At 34.2% G+C, this 22,195-nt stretch overlaps 1 protein-coding gene across 1 annotated transcript in view; it reads right to left on the bottom strand.

Moving 5' to 3' along the window:
- The window catches only part of LOC106061634 (uncharacterized), a 139,471-nt gene that overhangs the window by 31,151 nt on the left and 86,125 nt on the right, over window positions 1-22,195 (bottom strand). The window contains exons 7-8 of the mRNA XM_056007392.1: window positions 19,145-19,242; window positions 17,855-17,981 (exon numbers count right to left, since the gene is read on the bottom strand). Of these exons, the coding sequence (XP_055863367.1) occupies window positions 17,855-17,981; window positions 19,145-19,242 (225 nt within the window). The remainder of the gene's footprint in view (window positions 1-17,854; window positions 17,982-19,144; window positions 19,243-22,195) is intronic.

Here is a 22,195-nt window from a genome sequence, read left to right as displayed (position 1 = left end):
GATATGTCTCTCCCTCATATTAATCAGAAAAACATTAATCCTAGACCAACATCAAAACCTAGGATATAAATGAACAATTTATAGAAATTTAATTCAAGTTTAGATCAAATTATTAAAAAAAAAGATGGATTAAAAAACATATTAGATCTCTTCTTGACTAATAGACCTGGATTAGTAGTAGATTATGGCTTTGCTCCTGGACAATATGACCATGATATCCTTACAATAAATAGCCTAACCCAAAAAGAAAAATCTGGAATAAACACAACCTAACTCGATTTAACCAAGCTGCATTAAAAATTGAACAATCATTTCTAGAAAAGAATGACCTCTGGAATTGCATCAAAAGCAATCTTAAAAACATTATAGAAAATTTAATACCGACTTAATAATCATCAAACAAAATAAATAAATGCTAGTTTAATAATAAATTTAAAAAAAAATGCAAAGAGAAATAAAACATATTTTAAAAAATTATAGAAACTAAGACAGCAAGAGTCCATAAAAAGTCTCTTACCACCAACAAAGTTAGCAGACAGATACAAAGCTAATACATAAACAAAGAAATATTTAAGGACACAATAAAAAACTATAATCATACGGTAAATTTAAGAAAAAAAAACGCATTCTCAGCAACAACGGACAACAGACTTGGCTTAATTTAAACCATGTTGAAAATAAAACATAGGAGACATAAATATACAAGAAAAAGGGATAAAAAAAAACTGTTAGCTAACCAAATAAAGAATCTAGACCTGATGATATTCCACAGTATTGTGGTTTAACATATGTTATTATTTAATGAATTGATTTGTCAAGCTAACATGATATAAATTATAGTTTATTGAATCACCCTCATTTTAAATATTACATAGCAATAAATTACTTATTGTAATGCTATACAGCACATTTGTTAATTATTGTTTAGCGTATGAATGTCTGGGTGAGAATAGTTTAACAGTTTGTTTGGGGGGGGGGGGGGGGATGTAATGAGCCCTCTGTACGTTCCATTTAGGTGCAGCCATTTTGACATGAGATGTTTTGGTATGAGCCATTTAGGCGCAGGGCACGTTTTGGCGCGAGATATTCTGACTATAGTTTTAAAAAACAACATAGCTTTTAAAACAAAGTTTATTTCATTGTATGTACAGTAAGAATTCAACCCAATCTACCAAATCATTTTTGATAAAGGATTTGATTATTTCATGAATATATAATAAGTCAGATTCCTAACTAAGACCATGGTAATGACAAGCTTCCTGTCCCCCCTAAATTATAATCGAAAGACATTTCTTTAAAAGTATTGAGATTGGTTAAATCTCTGTACAAGCTAAGAAACTTTTAAAATATATTTTAATTAATAAAATTATTTTGGTTAAGGGTGATTTGGGTGACAAATTTTCTCTTGGCACAGATAAAGGCAAACAACTGAAGACAAGACCTCACCGAACATATTTTAATTATATAGCTGGAGATACTATTTATTGATTAAATTACATAAACCTTTTTTGTGTGTGTAAATGAAAAATTCCATGGATTTTTTGCTCTATTATTGTTTCAATTGGTTTTTGTTAGTAAATAAGCATAATTACTTAAATATTTTTAAAAATAAAAATGTTCCACTTAATAAATAAACTTGCACAAGCCAACATATGTAAAACACAAACAGCATATACATGCAATATATATGTCATGTATCAGTTTAAATAACCCTAATATAGGATCATAAGCTTAGAATAATTTAGCCCAGCTGAAGGAAAAACCCACGCGCTGGAGTAAGGAAAAACACATGCGCTGGTGTAAATAAAAAACCAATGAAGTCATCTAACGTGTTAGCTTGGCGGTCTCTGGGAATAATTGGATTGGTTAGATGAAGCGAAATGGTTTGATAAAGAGAGATTTAGAGAATCAGTGGTGGAGATGATTTCATAGAGATAGGTCGTAGATTAGTGTAGTCTAGTCGCATATATTTCTTCTGTTGTGAAATTACTATTAATCTGAACCTATTTTGTTATCGAGCTTGAAAGAAGATATTCATTTGATACAGTATTATTTTGTATATTCTGTATATTAAAGTGATTCCTAGTTTTTCAATTAAAGTTCTGTATTTGAATTTAAAGGATCTTTGTTATTTGAATCTCTAATGATATTTAGATCTAGAGATTATATCTACAGAATCCCCGGCAAGTCAGAGAAGAAATAAATCTACAGAAGCTGATATTGGCAATTTCAAGTAAAATACTGTTACGAATGAACAGTGACAGGTAGAGGTCACTATGTGTGACCCCGGCGAGATGACACAGCACCGAGTGTTATCTGGAATCTATGCGTGAAAACAAAGACAGGATGTGACGTGCCTCATGTGTTGTTCCAGGGGACGAACAGATTTACGAAGGGGGGCATTGTGACAAATGAACAGTGACAGTAGGTGTCCTCTGGAATCGACATGTATAAACAATGACAGGATGTGATGTTTCCTCCCATGTTGTTCCAGAGGATACTAGAAGTGTTTTTGCAATAATGGACAAACGATTAGGGACTGTATATAAACCAGAGAGTTCATGTGAAAAGAGGAGGACAGTCATCGTTACTGTGGTCTACTGTGCGAGACAGTGGACTTGAGCCGTTACAGTCGATACAGTCGATGTAAGACGTATACGCTACATGTTACAGTGACGAATTGATATAGTTATTATTCAATAAAGTTAGATAAAACTGAAAGTTTAGTCGTCAAGTTCTTTGCTGTGTTTTTATTTGTGTGCCAACTAATACATCTAGCCAGAAGATTCAGAAATACGTAACAATACTGTAGCAGAATTGAAACCTTCTGCAATGAAAGAGATCCTGTGACAATATAGTATAACACACTTATTAATGGGCATAGTGTGAACTATGGATGCCTGTCTGGTCATGTGGTATAGAAAATCACGGGTTGAAACCCTTCCCACTGCAATCCCCAACCATCCTGTTGGAGGTTTGTTTGGATGTTATAATGCTTAGTATAAAAAAATAGGAAAAGTAAGATTTCTACCTGGGAACATGATATTAATATGCTTCCACCACTCCCATAAGTTATACATCAGGGGTCATCAGTTTTTGACTTTTTTTGTTCTTGATGGTATTATAAATTAAATAAATCATTTTCATTCCACTTAAAATTGCAGCAATTTTTTCTAGCATTGCTTTCTTTTGATTTGGCAATATTAAACCCCACACTCTTATAAAACAAAATTAAAGACCTAAACAAGATTACAAAGAGAGTTTGTGTTATCACACAAACTCAGAGGCGGCCCCCCATCAAATTCACCAATGGACGAGAAATATATTCAAACCATATTCTTGTTTTGATCATTTAAATAAATTTTTAAAATTTGGCGTTATTTTTCATATAAAAGAAGTTGTGTTTGATAAGACTCTTCTAACTCTCCTGGAATAAGTAGAGTAGTGGTAAGTGATCACCTAAGATAGCACGGAAACCTCCCGATACAGTGTCAGTGGTACCTAGTGCAGTAGCTCAAGGTGTCATCCCTGCCCATCAACTTTCTTGAAATATGTTCCAATTAACATTATCGCTAGTTTTTTTTTTTTTTTTTGTTAAACCAATACAGTGAGCTGATTACCTACTTTTATTGATTTGTACTCAAATGTAAAATCCCAATGTTTATTACATTTATTCAAATGTTATTGCAAATTTTACAATAATATTTAATTAAAATTATAAACAGACTTAAAATTATATGAACAAGGTTTCTTTTGTAATATTTGTAATGGTAGCCTATAACGTTGTGCTGTATCATTTACACTTAAACTACCATGTAGATGTGTCAAGGCATATTTGGGCATATATCTAGAGATTTTATTATTATCTTTTCCCATGTGTCTGCTTTTACCAAATTATAATTTTTCCAACTTGGTTGTCACCCCCAAAATGTTGTCGACTGGTGCTGACCACACCTCTCAAACCCCCTCCCCCTAGTGACGCCAATACTCCAAGATACCTACTTCTTCCCAACAATTTCGATTAATATATTGGAGTAGACGTAGTAAGAAATATAAAAAAATGAACCCTAACAAACTTAACAGGTTTCCCGTGCGAACAGCATAGGTTAATACACTATTACCCACTAGTAGGCCTACTAATCCTGATCATAATCGCTCTATCTACTTAATAGGTCTAGACTAGATCCAGAATATAGGATATATATACAGAATCTAGATCTAGACAAGATCTAGATTTCTTGACTAGTTCTAGATATGATAATATTTTTGATAATGTAGCCTAGATCTAAAATCTAGTTCTATAATAATTTGAATAATCTACATCTAGACTGGATCTCTAGACTAGTTATTCACTAGTTCTTGATCTAGACAATCTAGAATAATCTAGATCATGGTCGTAGCCGGGGGGGGGGGGGGGGGGGGGGGGCCGCCGAAATGAAATCCCCCCCCCCTTTTTGTGTGTGTGTGAGTGTGTGTGTGGGGGGGGGTCGGAGATTTTAATACTAAACCATCACTTGCCCCAGCACATTCAATGGGGTTTTGAGTTTAAAACCCCCTACCAGGGGGGTTCGAGTTTAAAAACCCCTACCAGGGGTTTTGAGTTTAAAACCCCTTACTAGGGGTTTTGAGTTTTAAACCCCCTACTTGGGGTTTTTGCAGCTAACTCCCCCTCTTCTATAAAACAAAACAAAAAAATGCGAACGAAAATCCCCTAATTCCAAGAGCACAGTTAAGGGAGATTTTGAAACTCCCTCCAAAATTTACGATAAACCCCCTCTTCAATATAAAAAAAAGCTATTTCGCACTCAAAATGTTATGAGTGTAGCTAAATGGGTTTTTACTTAGTTTTGAGTTTAAACCCCACTTCAGCAGGGTTTGAAGGTAAAAAATACCTCTTTAATAATAAAAACAAAGCAAATTATACACTCAAAATGTTATGAGTGTAGTCAAAGGGGTTTTGAGTTTAAACTCCCCTTCAGTGGAGTTTGAAGCTAAAAAGTACCTCTTCAATATAAATAAAAGCAAATTACTCACTCTAAAATCTATGAGCGTAGCCAAAGGGTTTTTTAGTTTAAACCCCCCACCAGGGGGGTTTGAGGCTAAAAAATACATCTTCAGTGTAAGAAAAAAAGCAAATTACGCACTCAAAATGCTATAAGCATTGCCAAAAGGGGTTTTGAGTTTAAACCCCCATTCAGAGGGGTCTGATGCTAAAAAATACCTCTTCAATATAAAAGAAAAAGAAAATTACAAACTAAAATTATTTGAGCGTAGCTAATCCAATCGGGGGTTTTGAGTTTAAACCCCTCTTCTACAGATGGCGTTTTTTTAAAGTTTAAACCCCCATTCAGAGGGGTTTGATGCTAAAAAATACCTCTTAATAATAATAATAATAATAATAATCTTTATTATCCGTAAGGAAATTTGTCTTACAATTTGTGCATTACACCAAACAAAAAACATTATAACTATAAGAAACCAAAGTGTACATTCACACCAGACTCACTCATAATTTACATGTGACAAAGTTTATACCAGATTGTTCTTATTTAATGATTTGATTGCCAGGGGAACAAAAGAGTGTTTGTGTCTGTTTGTCTTTGCTATCGGTGTCTTGTATCTCTTTTGTGATGGTAAAATCACAAAATCCTGACACAAAGGGTGATTCTTTATTTCGAGGATCTTGTTAGCTTTTTTATAGATGTTTGTCTCAAACAACTGACCAAATGGGGTTTGTTTTTTGCCAATGATTTTACCAGCAGCATTTAGGATTCTATAAAGTTTATTCCTATTTTTAATGCTCAGATTGCCATACCAGGCAGTGATATTGAAACTTAAAATATTGCAGATGTGAGCGTGATAAAACATAGCCAAGGCCTTTTCGCTAACATTAAACGAGGACAGTTTTCTTAGTAGTCGTAATCTTTGCTGCCCTTTTTTGCACATATAATCAGTATTTGCAGTAAAATTTAGTTTATTGTCTAGGATAGTACCAAGGTATTTAAAGGTTTGCACAATTTCAATAGTCTCTCCAGCTACAGAAACAATATCATTTCCCTTCTTGTCCCTACGAAAATCGATTATTATTTCTTTGGTTTTTTTTACATTTAATAATAAAAAATTATCTTTACAGTATTCCTCAATGTGTTCTAGTTCTTTGAAATACTCATTTACGTCTGAGCTCTCTGAGAGCTGGGCAAGAAGAGCCGCATCATCAGCGAATTTTGTGAAGGAGCAACAAGAACTATCGGATTGAAAATCATTGGTGTACAAAATGAACCACAATGGCGATGTTACAGCCCCCTGGGGCGCCCCTGTGTTAACTATGCGTTCATTAGATATAACATTGTTTACCCTAACCCTCTGAGCTCTCTGGGTCAAAAATTCATTAGCCCATAGTATTATGTATGGACTAATCTGCAACGCTTTCATCTTTTCAATGAGTAAATGAAGTTGTATAGTGTTAAAAGCTGATGAGAAATCCATAAAGAGCAATCTTACATAAGTGTTCGGTAAGTCCAGATGTTTGTAGACACAGTTTAAAATATTTAGGATGGCATCGTCTACACCTTTACCCTTTTGGTAAGCAAATTGTAAAGGGTCTAACTTATTACAAAGATCATTCAGAAGAAACATTTTAACCAATTTTTCTAAACATTTAGACACAATGGAAGTAAGTGAAACAGGTCTATAGTCATTCATTTCCTTCGGTTTGGAAACCTTTGGCACAGGTACAATTATAGATGACTTCCACACAGGTGGTATCTCATGGTTTAGTAATGAAGTAGAAAAAATATCTTGGAAAGGTTCAGCTAGTTGTTCAGCACATTCTTTTAAGATTCGCCCTTTTATTCCATCAGGCCCACCAGCTTTCATTGGGTTGACGTTTTTGAAAATGTTACAAACTTGCTCTTTAGTAATCGCTAATTCTAAGCAGTTGTTAACATTGACATCCTCAAGGGCTTTGAGTCTTAGATAATTAAAATCTTTCGTGTCGAAGCGACAATAGAAATCATTTAACTCGTTGGCCAATGTTTTTTCGTCTCTTGTAGCAAGATTATTTTTAAATTTGACTTGTGCTCCTGCCATTTTGTTCATGATGTCCCATGCCTGTCTCATGTCACTTGTATTAATTGAGTCTTCCAGCTTGGTGCGGTAGTTTCTCCTCCCTTCCTCAAGAACGACGTTGAGATTTCGTTGAGCAATTTTCCTTGTCTGTCCATCGCCACTCATAAATGCTCTTTTCTTTTTGATTATTTCCCGTTTTATTTTTGCAGTGACCCATGGTTTATTGTTGGGGTATATCTTGATGCTCTTAGTACTGACACACATGTTTTCACAGAATTTGATGTAATTTGTCACTGCGTCGACCCATTCTTCCAGATTTGAAGTGGTCTCTTTGAACAAATTCCAGTCAGTGCAGTCTAGACATCCCTGTAGTTTGAGAATATTGTCTTGAGTCCATTCTTGTACGTTTTTTTGAATGATTTTTCCTTCTTTAAGTTTTGTACGGTAAGTAGGCAGCAGTTGTATTGTTTTGTGGTCCGATGATCCTAGTGGTGGCTTTTCACGAGATGTGAATGCTCCTTTGATGTTACAATAACATAAGTCCAGAGTTCTGTTTTCTCTTGTCGGACATGAAATGTGTTGATAGAAGGTGGGTAGGTCAACCTTCAAGGTGCATTTATTAAAATCACCCAGTATAACTACTGGTGCGTCCGGTGACCTTGTCTGAAACTCATGCACTACGTCAGCGATTATTGCAGCTGCAACTTCCGTTTTGGCTGTAGGCGGAACATAAACCAGGACAATGTAAATAACCCCAAAGTCTCGTGGCAAATAAAAAGGTCTCAATGAAAGCGCCAGTAGTTCTAGATCCGGACAGCACATTCTCTTTTTAACCGTGTAGTTGGTACAGTATTTGAGGTTGATGTACACACAAAGCCCTCCACCTTTCTTCTTCTTAGACTCAGCCGTTCTGTCAGATCTCACGCAAGAGAAACCATCAATTTTGAGTTTAAACCCCTCTTCTACAGATGGCGTTTTTTTAAAGTTTAAAACCCCTCCAGATGGTTTTGAGTTTAAGATCCCCCTACAGAGCATTTTGAGGTGGAAAACCTCCAACAGATGATTTTGACGATAAAACTTCTCTACTTCGATATAAAATCCTAAGCAAACTACAGTCACTTAATTCCAAGAGCGTATTCAAGAGAGGTTACACATTTTTACCAGTGCTCCCTTAATAAACTGCAGTGAATAGTCATCTGCCGAAATTGAAAAACACTAAATGTGGCTCAACAAAGATGGTTAACACAGATTTTAGGAGTCAGTTATAGAGATGGGGTTTAAATCAAGGAAATCCTATGCCGAACTGGGAGTCGACCCTTTAGTAAGATTGTGAGAGAACGACGCATGAGGTTTGCGGGACATGTTCTCCGACAAAATGAATTAATCATAAAAAGAGTTGCAATGATATCCTAGTACAATTTGACGCCACTCATTCATTGAGGTCCTCATGGCAGGTGGGAAGAGGCTTCAGACATTACCAGTGACAAATTTTTATGGAAACAGCTTGACGTCAAAAAAATCCACCCCCCCAAACCCCCCCTGAAAAAAATCCTGGCTACGCCCATGATCTAGATAGAACTATAGTAGTTTATTTAATTCGGACATTACATGAATTCTGACATTCGCTGTTTTCTGTGGTCATTAAATAATTATTTTAATATGTATTATAAAACTAGCACGCTGTATAATGTGCTTGTCCATTTTCCAATGATTCTGACCCAATTTCCTTCCATTTAGCTGTCTTTTTATGTAAGAAAAACCAATTTCAAATTTGTTAGTCAGGTTGTTGTTTTTTTCCTATGTTACCCGGATGACTTTACCTCTTCCTAGAGTTAAGACTGTATTTTTTGATTGGCTAAGTCTATACTAATGAGCCCAGCAATATTTATCCTGTTTTTGGAGCTAATTTATTTGATTCATAAGCCAAGTTTTCTAATTCCATACAAAAAAAAATTAATACAGTGTCCGAATTAAATAACGATTTTCTTACCAAAATTTATTTCGGACAGCCAGTTTTGGACATCAATAAAAATGATCTTATATTTATATATTATATTTGTTCGTTTGTTGATGTTTTTTTTTAATAGAGAATAAATGGGCAAATGTTTGGAGTGAGCTTAGTACATTGAATGAAGTTAAATGCTAAGATCTAGACCTACTAGATAGATCTAGATTTATATAGAGAGAATATAGAGGATTCAGTTAGGCAAGAATGGCTATCGTAACCTGTAGGGGCCTACTATACTACAAAAGATCATCTGTATTAGAAATTTATTAAATTAATAAACAAAAAAAAACACAAGCATTCAACACACATCTAATCATGCAAACCCCAAACATTCAACACACATAAAATAAACAAACATAAAATAAGTCTAAAAGTCGGTGCAGAAATCACTATCCCAGTGACCTAATTTTGGTAGAATAAGTGTGTTCATATTTTTATTTTTTGTGTTCGTATTTATGCATAGTTTGAAAACATCGTAATGATTTCATGTGAGGGGCTATGCCTGGGGATCTTAAAATTTAAATAATGTTAATATAGAATTAAAATCTGAGTTTATTGATGACTAAATATAGAGACTGTCCGAAATAAATTATGGTGTCCGGAATCAAATAATGTGGGTCAAATGTGTCCGAATTAAATGAAAACACACAGCCTCTTTGACCTTAAATATAATAACAAATATAGGTTAGGGGAACAAATATAAGTAGTCATCCTTATTCTCCTTTAACTAAAGAAGATTTTGTAACGTCATTTTATTTTCTATGTCAAACCATTGTAAAATAATGCGCTCTCAAAGTCAAACTTTCAAATTTGGGCCTATAGGTGCCCGAATAGCATAAACTACTCTAGAATCAAGAACTAAACCTAAAAGTTAGAGCTAAAATTCAGACTTGATGACTAGAGATAGAATAGGAATCTAGAGTAACTTACATCTATCGAACACCTTCGTTTTAAGGTACTTATCGAACACCCCATTGTATTTTTTAAAATTCTCCTTTATTTCGATGATTATAAAGAAACTAGTCCATTCTTATTGTGCATCGTCCATTTCTTGATAGTTAAGTTATAATTAGTTTCATTTTCACCCGAGGATCATTTTTTTACTTATATTCAAAGTGCATTGGTAATATTGGTATAAAAATTTCACATTTTTTGAACTCTTGGGAAGAGTGGAGTGAGTCTCGGGTTAAGGGTATTTTTTAATGCTAATGATGCTTCAGCTCAAAAAAACTATATAATACGCTTCTAATTAGGCTGAGAAATATTTACAACTATTTATTTGAAAGTGTCCTTTGTTACCTAAACATGAAAATTGAGGTTTAAAAAGGGGGTGTTCGATAATAGCAGTTTTTATATAAGCAATCTCAGCTTCGTAAGATATCGAACGCCATTTTAATGTTAAAAATAAACATCAAAGGGATATAACCCAAAGAAGACAAAATATTTAAATTATATATTTTTTAATTGTTATTTTTTAAAATAATGTAATGCAAAGTACAGATATAAATTAATCATATGTTACAATTTGTATCAGCTATTTGTGGTTTACCGTAAATGTGCTATATTTTTTTAAGTAAATAGATTTACATCGATATGCACTAATTGTACCCATTTTTAAAGCTTGATTTTATGACACATATATTATATATTATAGCTTGATGCGAACTGCACAATAGAAGACCATAAGAAGAAACAGAGTGGAATGTATTCAGTTGTGGAATGTATTCAGTTGTTGTTTCTTTTTCAGATCTTTTTCTGAATCTGCCCCATTCTATTAACTTCTGAATTATGTGTTATAAATACCAATACCTAGCGCATGTGCTTGATGTGAAGAGATATTAATAAAACGAAAGGGCAAAGGGGGAGGTATAGAATGCAGATATGGTATTTTGAAATAAAAATGTCTTGGGCAGGTAAAAAAAAAAAAAAAGGTCGGGGGGTGGGGGAGAGAAACAGTCAAGACACTGTATCCAGAGATCATCAATAATTGATCGACCATTAGAATGTGACGTCAGCCTCAAATACATAGAGTCAGTTGTGCTTCTCGATCTAGACGTGTGGCGCCGAGTCTATAAAATATTTATATATATATTTGCCATAAAGTATGATAAAGCTCATAATGCGCTACAAAGACACTCCTTTGAAACATCACAAATACACAAAATAATAACAATAACGCATTTAACCACTCTCCTATTCTGCCTACACCCCCTTACCCGCGCTTCCACTCTCCAACATTCACACTTTTTCAGTGCAAAGTAACAACGTAAATTTCAAGACTCAATCCAAACGCAGCCACCAGACTAACACACAACAAAAAAAAAAAATGGTCAGTGATAGCGTAACACACAGGTGTAAACCAGGCCATCAACACAGCCCCAAAACATTGTTCAAGTTGTAGTAAGAACACTGTTGAGGGGAAAGGGGGAGGAGCCATCAGTCGAGTACCTACGGTCAAGCCGCTAATTAGGTCACAAACACTAGGCATGATAGATACGTAGTATATATAGATATGTTGTTTGTGTGTGTGTGTGTGACAAATACTAAGCGTGCTCTAAAATACGTTTTTTTTTTTTTTTGGTTAACCAGGTGGTTTAGGGGGGGACACGACAATTCGTTCACTGACATTTCGTTCACCGACAAATCGTTCACGACTTTTCGTTCACGCGACTATTCGTTCACCAGACATTTCGTTCACCAGACATTTCGTTCACGCGACTATTCGCTCACGGACTATTCGCTCACAGACAACTTGTTCACCGACAACTTGTTCACCGACAGTTGGTTCACGACAAATCGTCCACGCGACAAATCGTTCACTATCAATTCGTTCACAGACAAATCGTTCACTGGATATTTCCAAAAACAAAAAATTGCTAGAGATCGTTTGTTTGTTGTTAATATTTTGTTAACGAGGACAGTAGGCCCTATGTGATAAAAAATTATACTGAAAAGAAAAAAGAGATCTTACAAGCAAGCTGAAACATTTAAATGGGTCCTCACTTTACTCTAGGTAACATTTTTACTTTCAACTTGTAGGCCTTCTTTCACACTCATGTCCATCATGTAGTCTTGTTCGACCTACCCATATTTGCTTATCTTCTTAATAGCGGTCCAGATGTTTAATTAACATACCAATTTTATTGATATCTTTATAACAAAAACAAATCTTATCTTATATAATACAGACGTTTCTTCAAAAAGAAGATGATTACGTCCTACGCGTCATGCATTCTGCCAAGTCGCTGGTTTTCCTGACTAGCTCAGAGAGATAATTTAGCTTTTTAACAATGGTACTAGATTTGGTACAATATATGGTTTCACTGTTCAACTCTGAACGTCACGTACTAGATACAGATCTAAGGTTAATACTTATCAATTAAGACATCTCAGAAAAAAAAACAACTAATTACATGTACAACACTAGGAAATATTTTGGTTCCCTATCAAAAAATTATAATTTATCGCAATACAACAAAATAAAATTGTTTCAATAAAATTGTTATTGAAGTCCAAGCAATCAAATTAGTCTACCAATGGGTGGTCACATATAGAAACAAGTTAACTAAAATAAAAATAAAATAAAACTTCTTTTAAACTTGATGGAAAGTACTATACTATAGTGTCTAGTAGATATTTTCAATGTTAACAGATTGAACATGTGTATAGGCAATGTCCGATAAAGTTTTATTACTTCCAGAGGAGCTAGTCTGTCTAGCACTCCACTAGGTGTTAACTAGAGTATCCAGATGAATGGGTAGATTCCAGGTAGATGAACAAAACAAAAAGAGGGGGGTGTAAAGGTATATTAAAGGTGAAAGTAAAAATGTTACCTATAGTAAAGTGAGGGCCCGTTTACATTTTTCAGCTAGCTTGTAAGATCTCTTTTTTATTTTTTTTATTTTAAGTATAATTTTTATCACATACTGTCCTCATTAACAAAATATTAACAACAACAACAACAACGAAATTTAATAATCTCGGATTTGACCTGATCTCTAGAAATTTTTTGCATTTGGAAATAATAGCTACAAAAGTTTTAATGTAGGCTAAATAAATTAAACACGCAACGAAAATATATAAAATTAACGCTATGTTACTATCCAGTGAACGATTTGTCTGTGAACAATTTGTCCGTGCCGTGAACAAATAGTCGCGTGAACGATTTGTCGCGTGAACGATTTGTCGTGAACCAACTGTCGGTGAACAAGTTGTCGGTGAACAAGTTGTCTGTGAGCGATATGTCGCGTGAACGAATTGCCTGGTGAACGAAATGTCTGGTGAACGAATAGTCGCGTGAACGAAAAGTCGTGAACGATTTGTCGGTGAACGAAATGTCAGTGAACAAATTGTCGTGGAACCGGTTTAGGGAGGGCGGATTTATCTACATCTATAGGTAACACAGCTTGCAAGCTACCATAGCTTTTCAGCACCCCCCCCCCCCCCCCGCCCAGATCGAAAAATATCTAGCACTGACTTTTGGGCTGTTACATACACTGAGCGTGCTAGATCGGCGGCTAGTTACGTAGGGCCGCGTACCGTATGTTTCGTTTTTAGGTCAACCAATTAAACTGTTGTGTCCTGCAATGACTTGGGGAGGGCGGGATTATCTATTGGCTACCAAAGCTTATTAGGCTCTCCCTCAAATAAATAATATCTGGATTTAATTTATTAATGGCCTAGGCTTATGTCTCAAAATAGCTTAGACCTAAATAAGTACTACGGTAATGCGTTACTGGGCTTAGCACCGTCAGTTTCTAAGCAGAGCTGATCAGTGATAGATTCCTACGCTTCGATGTGAACCATTTGAAAATGACTAAAAATCTGTCTTTCTTGACATGGCGTAAAAAGAAAATGATATAAATAAAAAGAATATAGATTATAACACTTTTGAAACACCATACTTTTCACAAAATTTTAAGATTATAACACTTTTAAAACACCATACTTCTCGTGTGTTCGATAAGTTCTTAATATGTTCGATAAGATAAGATAAAGCTAAAAAAGTGTTCGATAATTTAAGCTTTTGAAATCATCAACCTGACCCATTTTAACATCAAATATAAGTTTAACTATGAGTAGTAATAGATTAAAACATGTCTACTTTTTAAGAAAAATGGATGAGGAGTTCACAGATACAATCAGTTTTTTTCTAGGTCTAATTTTTACGGAGATACACAAATTCAAACATAAAAAATGTCGGCGAATGAGCTTAACTTGTTCGATAAACGTAAGTTACTGTAGTTATAGATCTGAATCTGGTTTAGATCTGGCTGGATCTAGAGTCGTCTAGACTCTTCATCTAAACTGTCTAAACTAGATCTAAAATCTAAATCTAGATTTAGATCTAGATGTAGATCTAGATTCTAGATGTAGATCTAGATCTATATATAATTTATTTTATATATATATCTAGATCTCGAATCTAGACTAGATCTAGGCATTCTAGGTCTAGAAACTAGATCTAGAGTATTCTAGACTCTAGAGTAATCATAGTAATCTAGACTAGGACACTAGGTTAAGGTCTAGACTAAGTACTAAAGTAGACTCTAGATAAAGATCCAGAACTAAATTATTTATAAATCTAAAATCTAACTAAAGCCTAATCTAGACTAGATTTGACTAGAATCTTGACCTAACTAAATCTAGAAATCTAAAAATAGAATCTAGATCTACTAGAGCTAGATCTAGGTCAATATTAATTATGATCAGGATAAGTAGGCCTACTACTGGGTTATAGTTATAGTGCAATTATGCTGTTCACATCAGATTCACTTCTTGATGTGAAAGTACTGCTTACATAATAAATAAATCTGCACTCCTAAACTATTAGTAGATAAACTATTTTCTTAATGGATTATAAATGTAAATTTTTTTCAAACTTCTTCTTCTTCATCATTCTCATTGTTATGTTGGAGTGTTCAAATGACTAGACCAATACATGAGATGAACTGCGCAGTGGTTTCCAAATCAGGGAGCTCTCCATATAGTTTTCTTTCTATTGGGGTGATTAGGGGCCAATGTCTTATACAGGCCTCTTGGTAAAGAGAGCAGTTTCGGAGGACGTGGTCAGCATTCTCTGGTGATACTCCACATGGGCAGATTTCACTGGTTCCAATTTTGAGCTTCTGATGCATGTGTTGTTGCATTCTGTTGTGTCCGGTCCTGAGTCGAAAGATTAGACGTTGGTCTTGTCGGGATAGCTTATAGTAAGTGTCATCCCTCTTGTGATTTGGATGAGAGCTCGTCCATTTCTCATTTATTTTGTTTACAACTAATTTCTTCATTTCTTCTGGATATAGTGCAGAGTTTATTTGAGAGTGAGTTCTCCCACTCTTGGCGAGTGTGTCAGCTTTTTCATTTCCTTCTAGTAGTATATGGGCTGGTATCCATTGAATAACAATTTTTTGGCTGTTGTTGTTGAGCTTTGTAAGTGCTGTTCTGAGGTTTTTAATATAAGAGGAATCAGAGTTTTGCAAGCTTTGGAGGGTTGTTTTTACATCGATTAGCAAGACAATCTGACTGTGAGGGGAACTTGGATGATTTGCTAGCATGGTAGCAGCTATTGCTAGTGCTTCCCTTTCTGCTCTGTGACTGTCAGAGAGCTCTGCAGTTGCAATGGATTTTTCTAGTTTTCCTCCATCTGGCCATTCGATAAGTATTCCAGCTCCTCCATTTGTGGTGGCTTTATGGGATGAGGAATCTGTGTAAACTCTGATCCACTGATTGCTAGGGTAATTGGTATGTAGAAAACAGTTCACTATTTCCTTGAGCTCTGTTGGTCTGTAATCAGATTTTCTTTTTATGCTTTCAATATGGTCCCTTATAGTAGGAAGAGGGCTTTCGTCCCAGGGTGGAGATTTGTTATAGTGTATCGAGGATTCCAGAGTAATTTTTTCAAGTTGGTGTTTCTTTTTTAGGTTTAGAGATTCCTGTATGAAATTGGTCCTTTTGAGACGTTTTTTTGTGCCAGTTTTGTGGATTTTTGTTCTGAGTGGGTGCCTTTCCAAGGTTTCCAATTCAGTGAATTGGGAAAGGATTTTTATTTCTCTTCTTTCATCCAGAGAGATCAGGGCAGTGGTTTCCTCCATAGCTCTTATGGGTGTTGTTTTGATTGCTCCTGTCATTATCCTTAAACCAGCTAATTTTTTCAAGAGGGATAGTCTCTGGATGCCTTTACTCTATGTTTTATATATTTGGTTTTTCCAGGTTAGTCTCAGGTCATAGGTGACTCCTAGATATGTAGGGCTGTCATTTTTTTCTAAAGCTTCCTTATCTAATGTTAATTTTATTGTTTGTTGTTTTGTTGACAGTGAGAATATGGTATATGTTGTCTTTTTTGTGTTAATGGACATGCCCCAGTCTTTGGACCAATTATTGAGTATATCGAGAGCATCCTGTAATCGAAATGTCGATGTTCCTACATATTCTTCTGTGCTAATTAAGGCAAGGTCATCTGCATACATGCTGCTTTTAACTTTTCTTGGTAGGTTTTGATTTAGATCGTTTATGAATATTAGGAACAGTGTTGGGGATAGGACTCCTCCTTGGGGGACGCCATTTTTTATACCCACTGTGTGGCTTCTTTGTCCTTGAATGCAAACTAAGGCTTTTCTATTATTTAGATATTCCTTTATCCAGTTGTACATTCTGTGGGATATGTGATGCTGGATTAGCTTGATCAAACAATAATCTAAATCTAGATCTATGTCTGGCCTCTATTTATTGTAATTTAGATTGTTGTCAAGTGTATAGCGTAATGAGGATATGTGAAAATTGGGCGCTATAAAAGTAGTTTTTTTTTTTTTAAACTTAGGCCTACAATTGAAACGAAGTTCGTATTAAAATTCTTTTTGAAAACAACATTAAAATCAGTATTCTATTCCATGAGTTAGTTGATAATTGGAAAATCTATTTTATAATGATCCATTGATACTTTTTCCATTGTGACCTCAGATGCAAATTTTGTGTACAATGCGCGAATCTATGAATGAAGCTTGTTTTATTAATGAAGAAGTCTGTGACCTTTTTAAAAGACTTTAAAATTAGATGTTCACTATAGGAAAAGAAAAAAGTAGCAGCTGCATCAGAACTTTGAATGATCTAAAATATCATGATGTCCGATTTTCATTTTCTCTTCTAGTTTCTGAGATCTAAACGGTATGGACAGACAGACAGACAGGCCACACAAAACTAATAGCGTCTTTTCCCCTTTTGGGGACGGCTAAAAATCTCTCTTGTTCTATACATGAATAATACATTAGACACAAACACACATACAAAACATAGATATGAATCATTCTTCTTTAAAGAAAATGCCGGTATAATGAATATAAACAATGTGATCAAAACATTTCGTGCCAAAATGTCCCCTGCGGCAAAACATTCTACTTGGAGACCTAACCAGGAAATGAAATCCTGAAAGTAATATAAATATTGAATATTTGAAGAATCTACTGATATGCATTGCAGTGGTGGCAGAGAGGTAAAATGCTTGGTTTCTAAATCGAGGTCTCGAGTTGGAATGCCTGAAAAGACAGATTTTGAGTTTCCAAATTTTTAGGTGCCCCTGAGTGCACCCAAATCTAATGGGTACATGAAATACACTGAGGGAAGTAAATGCGGTTTTCATTGAGCTGGCCACATGACAACCTCCTTAACTATAAGTCTTAGAAACAGATGCCCAAGGTGAGATAGGGAAACCTTACTTTATTGCTTTATCCTGCTGTAGCTGAAATTTGGTTTTGTTTTAATGACTATGAATATAACTTTACTTACCTGTTGTCCAGTAAATCCTGCCCAAGGCTGAAAGCCATAAGTAAACATTTCCCACAGTAAAACACCAAATGACCACACATCAGATGCTATGGTAAACTTTAAAAAGTTAATACTTTCTGGAGCGCACCTGAAAATATAGTGAACAATCATAAAGATACATTAGCAACTAGAAATGCTTAATGAATGAGCATTTAATATATATTAACAGCCTTAAAATATACCAAATCACTAATAATGAAATCCTAAAATCAAATCCCAATGGCATAAAAAAATTAGCTAAGATTGTAAGATGGAAGACAAAACAAACAATGCAAGAACAATATTAAAGAATTGAGGGGCTTGCCATGGAACATGACTCTAATGCTGGCAGAGAGAAAAGAGAGGAACAGAGATGGTCCACATATTGTGTGGTGCCCCAAAGGTCTAAAAGACTAACTGGTAGGTGAAAAATAGAATACTTTTAATGAGAGTAAATATAGCCAAATAAAAGTCAAATTTTGAGCAAGGTTCAAACTACTTGACTGTACTTGACAACACTGCCTGGTAACAAAAAAGAAACCAGGCTTGCATCTCACACAACCATTCATTTTTCTCCAAAAAAAAAATCTTTTAAACTGGTAGTATTAATTGGTCTATCAAATGATCACATACCTGAACAAATCCTAGCCACATGCTTCCATTTTTACTTTTATCTCATTAAAAATATTGTAAAGAAAAAATTCCTATTATTGAATATTGTCACATACACAAGTTGTTTTTTAAATATTGTGCTTGGCATATTTGAAAAACAGATTTCATAAAGTTTTTCTATTCAATTAATGTATACATCTTCCTCGTAACATGTGACATCAAACAAAAACAAGATTGAGAGGTTACTTCAATTCTATCTGCTTAATATACCAAGTAAAAATAATATTAAAAGACACACCACAGAGATAAAATAAAATAGACCATAAGAAATTATATAAATGTATCAAACAACAATATCTTCTGATTCATGTTCAAAATGTCTTAACTAAGACAAGTAAACCAAAATCAAGATAACTTCCAAAAACAAAATTCCTCCTTCATATGATAGTTTTCAGTTCTCTTCAACAAACAAAAAGAAAAATTCCAGTAACCCTAATGTATCAAGTAAACTTAAAAACCTTTGATGTACTTATATGAAGTTAATTTTCAATTCATCCTAGAAAAATACTCCAAAGACACCTTAAATGTATTAAGCACTATACATTTGAAAAAACAGTAACATAATTTAAATTTTAAGAACATGCATCAATACAAACTTACCAAGCTATGGGTAATTTTAGACTCACACTAAACTTGCTCTGATAATAATCCTGACCAGCACCTAGAATTCTTGACAGTCCAAGGTCACTTATTTTAACCTGTTAGAGTAACAGAATACTATAAATGAATACATAATTAGTAATAGTTACATGAAATAATTGTTTTTACATATTTAAAGATTTTTCATGTTTCTCATATTTTCATAAAAATGTTAAAAATGTTTTACATGTTTTCAAAGTTCCTTCAGATTTTTTAAAGATAATTACACCCTAATCCAAACCTCCCACAGGATGGTGGCAGGCAGGTTGAAACCCAGCATCACTGACACTACCAAACAACAGTCCAGAGCGCAGACCACACAACCAGGCCAGCATCCTAAATTTACTCCCCAAAAAGCCACCATATTTGAAGCACAAATAGGAGGACACTAAGCAACTTTTAATATATCTTGGACTCCAATGACCAATATAGTAGCACTTGGAACCAGAAGTCCCATGTTCGAATCCTGGTGAAGACTCTAGGTAGACCACTTCGGGGGCAGATTTTGAGTTGGTGTTTCCATACAAACTTTCTTTGTAACCTTGTTTTTTTGTTAATCTTAATAATTGACATTTTTCTGAGTAGAAAGACATGCTCCAATTTGATTTCTGTAATTGTTCTCTGTAAAATTTCTGTATCTTGTGTTGTTTTGTATTCTTCTATATATTTGTCAAATAACATAAAGCTATTGCATTAAGTTTTTTTTAAATGTATTTCTGAAGCGCAAGGTCATGGTGGTATATTATTTATGAGTAAAAATAGTTTGGAAGTTACTAGAAATTGTCATGTTACTAGAAAAGGGGCAAAAGGTAGTATTTAAAGGACAGATATATTCAGTTTAACGAGAGCAAGGACTAGAGTAAAAGAATTTAAACTGAATTGTATTGTATATTTATGTTGAGTGTATATTATTATTAAAGTGATACCTATTTCCAGAATTAAATCTTTGTATTTATGTAAAAGAAGATTTCAATTTTTGAGTTTATACTTTAAAGTAGTATCTCTGGCATCATGATATTGTTGGAGAAATAGTCTATAAAGGAGAGATCTATACAAAGTTAGAAGACCTGAAACACATTTTCTGATCAACACAGTCTCATCATAACATCAAGATATCGTTGTCATCTGGCTCTCTAAATACATCATCACATCATAGCAATAGCAATATAATGTAATCTGACTTTGGTTCCTCAACTAATGCAACTTGGTAAATCATGTGGACCTTCAACTGTTCCTTGATGTACACCTAAGTTTACTGTTATTGGTGTTGATTAAGAGCCATTTATTATTACAGTTTGTTCTCTTCCTATCAGAAAATCCTGTATCCATTGATGTAATGAACCAGCGATGCCAAAACATTATAATTTTTAAGAAAGTTTATGGTGGTGAACTTTGTTAAATGCCTTAGAAAAATGTAATAGAAAAGCATTTATTTTCTTACTATTTTCCAAGTTTTTAAAAAATCATCAATCTTTTTAATTGTATTTCACATGATCTATATTTCCTAAAGCTGAGTTGGTACGGAGTAAGAACATTATGTTTGTCTAAGTCTTAATGTAAAGTTAAAGTTTAAATGTTTACATAATGCATAATGTTCCAGAACTGTGGAAATAGCTTACTAGTTCTTATCCTTGTGACTGCTGTCAAATTACAACCAGTTAGCATCAACATGTTCTTGTTTATTTTAAAACAAAAGAGAATACTTGTTCACAGATGTATGTGAACCCATTAATGTGAAAGTTTAGCATCAAAGTTTTTTTTTTTTAAGTGTTGAAATACAGCTTCTGGCATCCATTTCAGGTCATTATTTGCTTGGAAGTATTTCCTTGGGAGATTATCAGCTTCAGCACTAAATGGTGAATTGTATTGAAAACTGGTTCCAAGTTCTTGGCATCTAAAAATTTGCTTTCAAATTCCAAAATAAAGGAATCCAATTAAGTCTTGTTCTTTTCAACCATTTCACTAGAAATAGTTTCACTTTTCAGCAAAGGAAAATGACAAAACCTTTTTCACTTGCTTGCCTGGAGAAATGGGAAAACTTTGTTTGAAAAGATGCACATGCATAATAATAATATTTGGATCCCCTTTTCTTGCACATCTATATCTCCTAAAAACTGCATTTTTTTGTTTTTCTTTAAGTATTGCAAGTCGATTACATAATTCCTGCATATATTCTAAGCTAGAATTTGGAGGTCTGTAGATACTGCCTACTATTAAGGATGTTGAGGTGGTGTTAATTTAAAATTTTACAAAACATTGATTCATTGTGTTTTTATTGCAAACAGAACTCCTCCATACAAATCTGCCCTATCCTTCCTAAAAATTTCACATTTATAAGTTATAAATTTCAGGACTTAACAATGTTTCTGTTCCAGTAATTATGTCTGGTTTTTCTCTTTCTTATAAAATGTTTAAGTCTGCTGATTTATTCCTAATGCCTTGGAAGTTTATAACTAGGGTTTTTAAGTTGCTTTGGTATTGCTGCTTTAGTAAATTTATTTCATGAGGGTGTTTTATGCAGCCTGTCCAATCATAGCGTGTTTACATAGCGCATGTTAGGTGTGCGCAACACATGAATGGGACTATTAAATGTATGTCAACATGGCTTAAGTCACATTTTGCAGCTATAGCAAACAAATGTATGTAAAAATGCTTTAGAAACATAAATTTGAAGGTATGTATGTAAAAATGCTTTAGAAACATAAATTTGAAGGTTAATTTAACCCTAACCCTACTTTACATATGTTACTGCTAAGTTTTATAAAGATTAGTCAAACGTTTTTGATTTCTATGCGGGACATACATACATACACCTTACTTTATGCTTTATATTATAAATACAAAAAAACAAACAATGCACCTTGCTCTGATGAACTTATGGCCGAAATATTTAAAATAAGTGGTGTGGCCATAACCAAGAGGAACAGACTTGTTTACTCTATGATGGGAGAAGTGCATGGTCCCACCTGAACTTTAGATTCTGAGGTATTACATTTCTGTCAGAAGAAGGAA

This window comes from Biomphalaria glabrata, chromosome 13 (assembly GCF_947242115.1).
Source record: "Biomphalaria glabrata chromosome 13, xgBioGlab47.1, whole genome shotgun sequence".
Lineage (NCBI taxonomy): Eukaryota > Metazoa > Mollusca > Gastropoda > Planorbidae > Biomphalaria > Biomphalaria glabrata.
Note: the sequence above shows the minus strand (reverse complement) of the source record. Positions and strands in the feature narration are given on the sequence as shown.